Genomic DNA, 9,580 nt, shown 5'->3' with positions numbered 1-9,580 from the left:
TTATATTCCCAACTCTGTCGACTGGAGGATTTTTGATGGGGGATTTAGGCATTATGATATTTGGTATCAATATACACATATATATAATTTATATAAGAATAATATTATGAAATTCGCACTAAATAGTTATAAAATACAAAACAGGTTGCAGCATTCAATTTAGATATTATTACTAATTGATTTTTAAAACCTTAAATTAATATTAGACTCATCAGCCTATTTAATATATAAAATATTTATTCAACGTCACTGGTTTTAAATGGTTATAAAATTTTTCTCTTGTATTTTTTGAAACTGAAGATAATTGCTCAATTTCACCGATTAAAATAATCTCATCCAGAATTATGGCTCAGCACTTCAAAGTGTTCTGCAGGCAAAATAATTACGTGTCATTTAGCTGTCAATTAAAAAGAAATAATTAATGAAATCATGATTAAAATGTTATAATTAGGCTTATTATCATTCTATTCACCTTTCTTTGGGATAATTAATATATATGGATGAGTAGTGGTTTAAAATATTTAAAATATTTTTTTTAGGCTCTAAGCGAGCGATGTAGAACCAGAATTAGGTGCGTAAGTCCTTAAACGCCCTCATGCGTATAAAAATAGAGATTTTTGGTATTTGCAGAGCATAAGCCTGGACATTCCATAAACGTTGTAAATAATCTATTTATATAATTTTGAAGCCTTATTATCCTTTATATTTATTTTAAACATTTGATGACTGCATAAAGTTTTTTTTTATTACATAAAATAGTATTCTTTTAAACATCTCAATCATATTTTAGAATATAGTCATATTTCAGTACATCCATATGCAGTGTTGTTAAGATTTTTTAGGTTTATTAATTTTTAAACGCATTTATAAAACCATTAGTAAAATTGTTGTTAAAATTTTATTATAGTGAAATATTTACGATAAAAAATTATATTTATAATCATTTATATTTATAATTAATAAAAAAAAAATCTTTTTTTTCGGTTAGGCACATGTTCAAACACGCGCGTTAACACGATATTACTCCCTACTGCAGTTATCGCAATTATATAATTTTTTATCGTAAATATTTCACTATAGAATGTTAACAACAATTTAAATAATAGTTTTATAAATGCGTACATTATTTCCGATAGTTTATAAGGTAATCAAGACTGTTTATTTGTAAAGACTGTCGTGGGTATTCTGCCAAAAAGCACTAGGTCAAAATTTTGCTGTTTTGACTTAATGATGAGGTAATCTTATTAAGAGTACGCTCTACAGTCTACAAAAACACACACAGTCATATCTATGAAACTGGCGAAGATAATTTATGTTATAAGTCAAAAAGACATTATTCAGAGAAAAGGCACTAAATGAACTTAGTGCATTTGCTTCTCTCATTCTCAGGCTATATTCACAAAATTATGCGTGCGAAACTGCACTAAGTCATACTCAAAGCAATATCGCAGAAAGGAATTTGCCTTTTATATATATAAAATAAGTTAAGACCGTCCAAACTTTCAAACTCGATTATCTCAAAACTAGTATTTTTGACTTGCTTATGCTTATTCGCAGTAAACCCACGGCTATGTGGTTATTGAGGTGTCGGCTGATTAGTATGGCATGGTTTTCAGCCAATGAGATTTTATCTGGTGAGCCCAAACTGGAAGTGAACTCATCACAATTTTTATTTTTAAGGTCGTCTCTATGAACACAGTGGAAAAAAATATACTTAACCTCATTAGCTCTATGTACATATTTACAATTACTATCTGTATTTAAACTGCCAATAACTTTTCTATATATTGTTCACTATATTTAAAGAGACTTAGATTGAGTACACAGATGTTAATGAATTGATATGAAATACATACTTTGTTTATGCTTGGAATCGGTTTTATGGTCTAAGTGTGTTATTAATCCCGTGTTATCATTTTAAATTTATCACCAACTGATTTCTGATAATTGAAAAAATAATTTAATCTATTTTAATGAAAACATATTAAATATAATGTTAAGAGTAACGGAACGAGACAAGTAAAAAACACAATTTATTTTGAAAACCTGAATATAATAATATATAACAATACAATTTTATTCAAATTGATTTACACAAGGCAAGATAAAAATGTAAAATAAATAAATATACAGTATATTAACCAAAATTTTAAAGGATTATTATCAAAAAAAAGAATGTGTTAACATAACCATAAACTAGTCACTGGAACTATGTGAAATGCTTGATGACACTCCCTCATCGTTTTGATTTACTGCTTCTGCATGGGCTGTCGCATCTCCACTTGTCCACGTTTCAGTCTTTGGAGGTCCATTTCCATCTGACACGCTACTAGAGTAACTCGATGATCCTCTACTATCAGTGCTACTACTCCACGAAGAACTTTGCGATTCTCCTCCAACACCTCCCACGGATCTCTCTGCTCGTTCATTTCCACTGCTAGTTCCAGGACTTCCATTTTCACTAGTAGTTAGACTTACAACTCCATCATTGTTCTCAGCAAAGGCTGCAGCTTGTCCTTGTCCAGTTGTTTTGGCATCTGTCTCAGGGTTTTGGTCTCCATTACTCTCACTTATTGATAGACTTGTTGATTTTTCACCAGCACTGTTAGTTTCTGCATATGCTGATGCTTTACCATCTCCTGTTGTGTATGTTTCTGTTTTTGGTTTTCCATCACCATTGTCTACACTACTGGAGTAAGTGACTTCTCCTTTGTCGTTTGTGCTACTGCTAAATGATGTACTGGTTCCACCACCAGAACTGCTGGAGGAACTGCTACTTGAAGAATATGATCCACCTGAATTCATCATATCTGGAAAATTTGGGGGACTATATGGCCAAGGAAAATTTTGTACTGGTGGGTAATAGAAAGCAGCTGCTTTTACGTCAGGAATCTGAAAATATATAAGCCACAATAAGCGATGTATTTATAAGAGTTCAATGAAAACCTAAATTGGAAATGATAAATGCCGTCATAAAACGATATTCTGACGGAAGCCTTTAAACTCACTGAAGATACCAACATTGAAGTTATTCCCTCCAAACCAAACCCACCCCGCACCACACTCGGTCTTAATCAAGCGTATCACGGGACCCTATAGTGGCGATTGTGAAGCATCTATTTAATGTATGACTGGAAATGTCTTGTGAGCAGATACCCAAGACTAAGGTTGCTACGCTCTAAGTGAGCTCTGACTGAGTTTAAAATAATACTTTAATGCATAGTGCCGGGGAGAGACGAGCGCATGGAAATTACAAAAATTAAAAGAATGTAAGGTATATGTAACAAAAGAAGCTAATTATACGGGCAGCAAAACTTATGTGAAGAGATCTTCACGTCCGCAGTAAGACGCCGCAATTTTTTTAAAAACAAGATAATTGGCCTTTGTAGCAACCAAGTTGGACGGCCCGATAGATCCAACAGCTGGTTGGACCAGCTTAAGCATCTCTTCCCTTTCGGAGTACATTTTTGGACATTCCCAGAGGAAGTGGTTGGGATCCTGTATTTCCCCATCCACGTGGACGGTTTGTAAATCCAAGCTTGAAAAGCTTGCCAGCGAAACTATCGTGTCCAGTCATAAATTGACTGGTATCAATCAGGAGTCAATAATTTGGTTATCTCCATATACAAACAATGTTCAGTAGATGTACATAACAGCATAGGGACCAAGAAGAGTGGAAGGAGCTAGGGGAAGTCTTTAAGTAAGTCCCCGGCTGATGGTCATGATGCCTTTTATACAAAAAAAAAATCTGTATGTATTTTAAATTTAAAATATTTAATACAAAACTAATAATAATATGTGCTATGACATTAAAAATAATTAAAGAATGCTTTGTAAACAAGAAAGAAAAGTCTTTATAAAGAGAGGATATAATTTGTATACCAAAAACTAGTGGTTTTTTCTCTTTGGTTGTATGGGAAAAAATCTGAAAATGTATAACAACATTAAACGTGACTTGGTGTCAGATCGTGTATTAATAATGAAAATCGCAACATTTCTTATCTATTTTTACAATAAAATGAGAGCGTGCGCATAAAACGTCACGTGACATGTAGGTATTTACCTGCAGTATTGTATTTTAGTTGCTGATTAGCGTTTGCACAGGTGATGTTTACATTCGTTTGGTTACACAACAAAATGTACTCTGCTGGAATTTAATGTAGTGCATGTACTACTCCCAGTAAAAATAGACAGATTAAACACTCGATCAAAGATAATTTATTGAATGCGTTGAGTATTATTTTTCTCAAATGCATTCTCTATTGCGACGGAATCCCACGACAGCTGTATTTATACAAATAATTACGCATTGAGTAAATAAGTGTAAATAACTCCCACAACTGGTGTATTGGGAAGTATTCATGCTCAAGGCATGAAATTTTTTCGACATCCTTTGTATCAACATTTATAAGTGTCGCTAGATTTCAAAATCAGCCAAGTCCATAATAAATGAATAGGAGAAATGGTGAAAGTTTATATTATTTCGAGTAAAGAATATTTAAAATTAATAAATTTCACATTTTGATAATACAGAAATGTTAGAAAGCAGTAGTTCTTCAGCAATTCAGAAAAAAGTCAAAAATACCTAAATGTGGACTTGGCTGATTTTGAAATCTAGTAGTGTCGCTAGATTTCAAAATCAGCCAAGGCCATAATAGATGAATAGAAGAAAAACAGCTTTTTGTTTTCTCAAATACACAGTCACAAGGGTGAAAGTTTATATTATTTCGAGTATAGAATATTTAAAATTAATAAATTCCACATTTTGATAATGCAGAAATATTAGAAAACAGTAGTTCTTCAGCAATTCACAAAAAAAGTAAAAAATACCTAAAGGTGGACTTGGCTGATTTTGTAACCAACAGGAAAATATTTGACAAATACAAAAATCGATGGAGCCATTTTTACAGAAGTCTTAAAGAAGAACAGTCTAACGATTGAACGATTGCAAATGACAGCACATGACAACACAGATTTTTTTAACAGAGTAAAATGAAGGTTAAAAATATTAATGTTAATGAACGAAAAACTGTAAAAAAAATCACTTAGGTAAATAAAGATTAATTTGATAAATCGTTCAATGCGCAAACCGCACCTAGCGCGTAGCTACTAACATTATAATTAAATGTAGTCATTAAGTGGTCAGCAGTTTTAATGCAATTAATATAAAATATTATGCAGTAAATTGTATTTCGTATTATTATTATATTAGTATTTTAGGTTACTAATATAAAATTTTAAATTAGTAGTCGAATTGTCAGCGATACTTTTCATGTACTCATTAGCGAACCGTAACTGTGACCGTTGCAGATACAGTAACTTATATGGACGCCAAGTAAATGATTAGTTCTAACTGAATATGTTAAAAAATGACAACAATCTAAGTTCTGATATACCCATATGAACATGGTATTATTTTTGTTGATTCTATATTTTGATGTGACGCTTTTGGCATGAAACAAGCGACTATTGATGTAATCAACAAAGTTCATGATACAAAACTATACATGCGTTGAGAGACCAAGGAGAAAAAAATAAAAGCTTTATGTATAATAACTTAATATGGTTACAATATGTAAATTGTAGGTAATACATTTCATCGCAGTACAATTCGCCGAGAGCTTTCTTATCGGAAAGACAATAAGGCCGTATACTATACGGTCTTCAATTTTATTGAAGTTATACTTCTTTTGGCGCGTTTGAGAAATCAGATCAGAGTGTATTTTTGGCGTGTGACATGTAACACATAATTTATTTTTTCACACGAAAAAAACGCACTCGATTGGATTCGAACCACCGATTGTTCGGTTATCAGCCGAACGCACTACCTTTACGCCACAGTATGATACTGCGATCGTGACGATTATACATTATAATAGTATAGTTTAGAATTGTTCCGTTGCCTAGGCAGCGAATTTATTATTGTTGGCCATTTGCAATTCCTTACGATAACAAACTATTAAACGTCAGAGTGACATGTCACCAAAAAAACGCACTCGATTGGATTTGAACCACCGATTGTTCGGTTATCGGCCGAACGCACTACCTTTACGCTACAGTATGATACTGCGATCGTATACAGTATAATATTATAGTTTAGAATTGTTCCGTTGCCTAGGCAGTGAATTTATTATTGTCGCCCACTTGCAATTCCTTACGTAAACAAATTATTAAACGTCAGAGTGACAGTAATTGGTACATTAAAAATAAAAACAACGAGAAACCATGATATAATTTAGTAATATAAGTTAAAGTGTATATACATAAACCAACGGCGTTCCAATAAGCGGTCCTTTTTTTTGAGTGTGTAATTTAACAAGATAATTGAGAGCTAGTCAAAGAGAAATTTTGTTTTGTTACGCCAAAGAAGTATAACTTCTAACACGCGTACATAAGTACACACATCGATTTTTTTTGTTTCAATATGAACATTAATTCAATTTTTATAGCTGATTTTGGCAAAATTCATGAATTGGAGAATGAAAACAATATAACCTAACAAATAATCCAGTATATCGGCTATTTTCAAAATTTGTTTGCTGCTGGCTTTCTGTAAACCGACAAGAACCGCGTTTTATTTAGACATGAATTTTATGTCAGTACTATACGATCCAAAGAGGTTGGACGGTCTTTAATATACGGCCATATATTTCTCATACAACATTTCACGGTGAAGTGTGATACGGCATACTGCATACGTACAAGTTTCCGGACACGATAATCAACAAAGTGCACGATACAAAACTACACATGAGTTGAGGAGCTACCACTAGAGTTGGATTTCGGGAATTTCCCGACGGGAAATCTAGAGAAATTTTCAAGATTTTCAATCCCGAATCTTGAGAATTGAATTTTTTTACATTTTGGGAAATCCTGGATCTTGAGAATCTTTTCTCGGGATTCGGGATTTCTTTATTATTAAATATTAATTGAAAAAAAAACGATTTTCTTTGTGAAAAATGTGGACAGAAAACACAAAACGTTCAAGGACTGATCGGGGCATTTAACACAATTAAGCCAACGTCGACTCAAAATGAGCGCAATTTTTGCAACATCAGGGAATTTTGTGTCTCAAAAGCTTATGCGATTGTCAGACGCAGCGATTGACAGTCTGTGTTTTTTTAAATCCTATTTTAATAAGTAATGTTTTCAATTATTTTTGTTTTCCACTTCTATTTTGTTTGTCTTCTTACATAAATAATAATTAAAAACATATTTTTTCGGAATTTGTCTGTTTTTACACTGATTTTAGGATTTTTATAGGTTTTTTTAAAATTTACAGAATTCTCGAGAACTATTTTCTGGAAATCCTGAATCTCGAGAATTCAAAATTTCATCATTTAGGGAAATCCCGAATCTCGAGATTGGGATTTTCTCGGAAAATACCCACTCTAGCTACCACGTATAGTACAAGTGACACAAGTTACTCTCGTTGCACTATATGCGCACTACTTTTATATCTATTTGGCATTTACACTGTTATAAAATATTACTATTGTAAAGTTCACATGAAAATATTGTAGATTTTATGAAATATAATATAACCGAATAAATATTATTATGGAATTGATAGTTTTATGGAAAATTGTTTTTATAATAATTTAATAAAAAAATATTGAATGATAATATTATAAACACCTACAGCATAATGAACCTTATTCTTTCAATTATTTATTTATTTAAGAAAACAAAATATTGTGAACATAATAAATCAAAATTAAGGACGTTCACAACATGAGATTTACATTATAACACATATTACTTTCACATGAGAGAAGAAGAAAATTATATACCTATCCCATATTTACATTTCCCAAATCTTGGCATCACGAGACATAAACGGAGAACATTAAATCGATGTTCTAACATTGAAACCACGTAGGTATCTGACATCTATATCAATATTTTTGATAGGGAGAATTAAAATGTTATAAAAATTCAGGTAATCAACTTAAATAAAAAAATAATTACTAGATAAAAAGAACTTTTTATATACCACGTTTTTAAATTTTCTGTTGAATCATATAAACTTGACAATTCTATACATTAATAAAAACTTTTTTTGTACTTGATAGAAATACTGAATTAATATAGAATACTGAAATGTCATTTTGACATTTTGACAATTTATTCAAAGCATTCATGACATGACATAAAAATAAATATTAATAATGTTGAAATAATTACAAGATAAAAAGAATTTTTTACATACAACGTTTTTAAATTTTCTGTTGAATCATATAAATTTGACTTGACTAGCTTAAACGATCAAAAAAAACTGTACTCGATAGAAATAATACTGAAACGTCATTGATTTCCATAGTAACGCACGTATATATTAATAATTTAGTTGCTAGGACCGCCTTAGCAACCAATAATAGTGTTTTACTTTTTACGGATTTTTTCCGAAATAACTTTCCATACAAAACAGAATTAACTGAAAATGAATTCAATTCTGCTTAAAGATGTCCAAAGGTATTAAAAGAATGCATTGTCATCGTGTTTTGATATATTCTAAAAGTTTCAAATGTCTAGCTAGTCGGGAAGTTAGTTAAAAACCTTCAATCGTCCAATAAAAATCTTGGACAAACAAGAAAAAATTTGTATTGGAAACACAAGAAAAAATCTGTACCGGACAAACAAGAATACGAGCTAATAAAAACGTGGTAAAAAATGTAAAAAAATGTTTTTGCACGAAGCGTACCTGTTTTGTTTTTATTTAATTCCATTTGGTAGTTTTTGTATAAATTTTAAAATATTGAATGTCAAATATGAGGAGTCAATGTTAGAATATCGAAATATTAAATTCAAATTTAGAATTACATCAATCAAAAAAAAAAAAAGGTTTTTTCAATATAACATTTTCACGATTGTTTCATTAATAATGGTAGTTCACCCATTGACTATTATTTATTATTAAGTTTTTAATTTTCTTTGTTAGAAAATTACATTTATAAAATTAAATTAAAATAATATTAATTACTTACCGTTACAAATATTTGACAAAGCAATAAACCCGCTGCAATATTAGAACATACACCCATTTTGTTATCAAAAATTACAAGCTGCAACTATTACTAGAAAAATATGTACAATGGAGTAAGTATATACTTGTTAAAAAAATAACTGAAACTATATTATAAAATATAATATTTTTAAATATTATTTTTACTGACCAGCCTAGTTGAGTGGCAATGTCAAATTATACTGGCACAACATTGGCAGTTGGCTACATATATATTAACAATGTGTAATGCAAATTGTGTTATAGTTGAGAGGCAAATATGAGATGCAGCCATTTTGAATCTATATCACATTATTATTGATTTATTAACCGACTGTATTTGTTTTATGTTATTTTGAATAGTAATTACGTCTAAAATAAGTAAGGTGAACAAACAAAAATGAATATCTACTGTCGAATGTTCTATACCAAAGATGATTCGTAAATTTTCAGAATTTTTATTTCATCATCATTATTATTCGTCAGATGTTTTTCGATATTTTTTTTATCCACCCCCTTCCCCCGCTTGCTAATTAACGTCACGTTCTTGATACCCCTCCATTTGCTAATAAACAT

General features: G+C 30.9%; 1 protein-coding gene across 2 annotated transcripts; it reads right to left on the bottom strand.

Moving 5' to 3' along the window:
• Positions 1–2,020: 2,020 nt before the first annotated feature.
• LOC147075588 (uncharacterized) lies at positions 2,021–9,212 on the bottom strand. Of its 2 annotated transcripts, XM_085941892.1 has the most exons (3): positions 9,177–9,212; positions 8,988–9,077; positions 2,021–2,892 (listed from the first exon to the last, which is right to left on the bottom strand). In XM_085941892.1, the coding sequence occupies exons 2-3, from the start codon at positions 9,042–9,044 to the stop codon at positions 2,197–2,199; spliced, it is 753 nt and encodes a 250-aa protein (XP_085798018.1). In that variant the 5' UTR covers positions 9,045–9,077; positions 9,177–9,212; the 3' UTR covers positions 2,021–2,196. The 2 variants fall into 2 exon arrangements, with proteins under 2 accessions (XP_085798018.1, XP_085798019.1); XM_085941893.1 differs by lacking the exon at positions 8,988–9,077.
• Positions 9,213–9,580: the final 368 nt, after the last annotated feature.

The sequence above is a fragment of the Rhyacophila brunnea genome, unplaced genomic scaffold, assembly GCF_057557595.1.
Source record: "Rhyacophila brunnea isolate RB1 unplaced genomic scaffold, BYU_Rbru_1.0 scaffold_14, whole genome shotgun sequence".
In the NCBI taxonomy this organism is placed as follows: Eukaryota; Metazoa; Arthropoda; class Insecta; order Trichoptera; family Rhyacophilidae; genus Rhyacophila; species Rhyacophila brunnea.
This window is presented reverse-complemented; position numbering and strand designations above follow the sequence as displayed.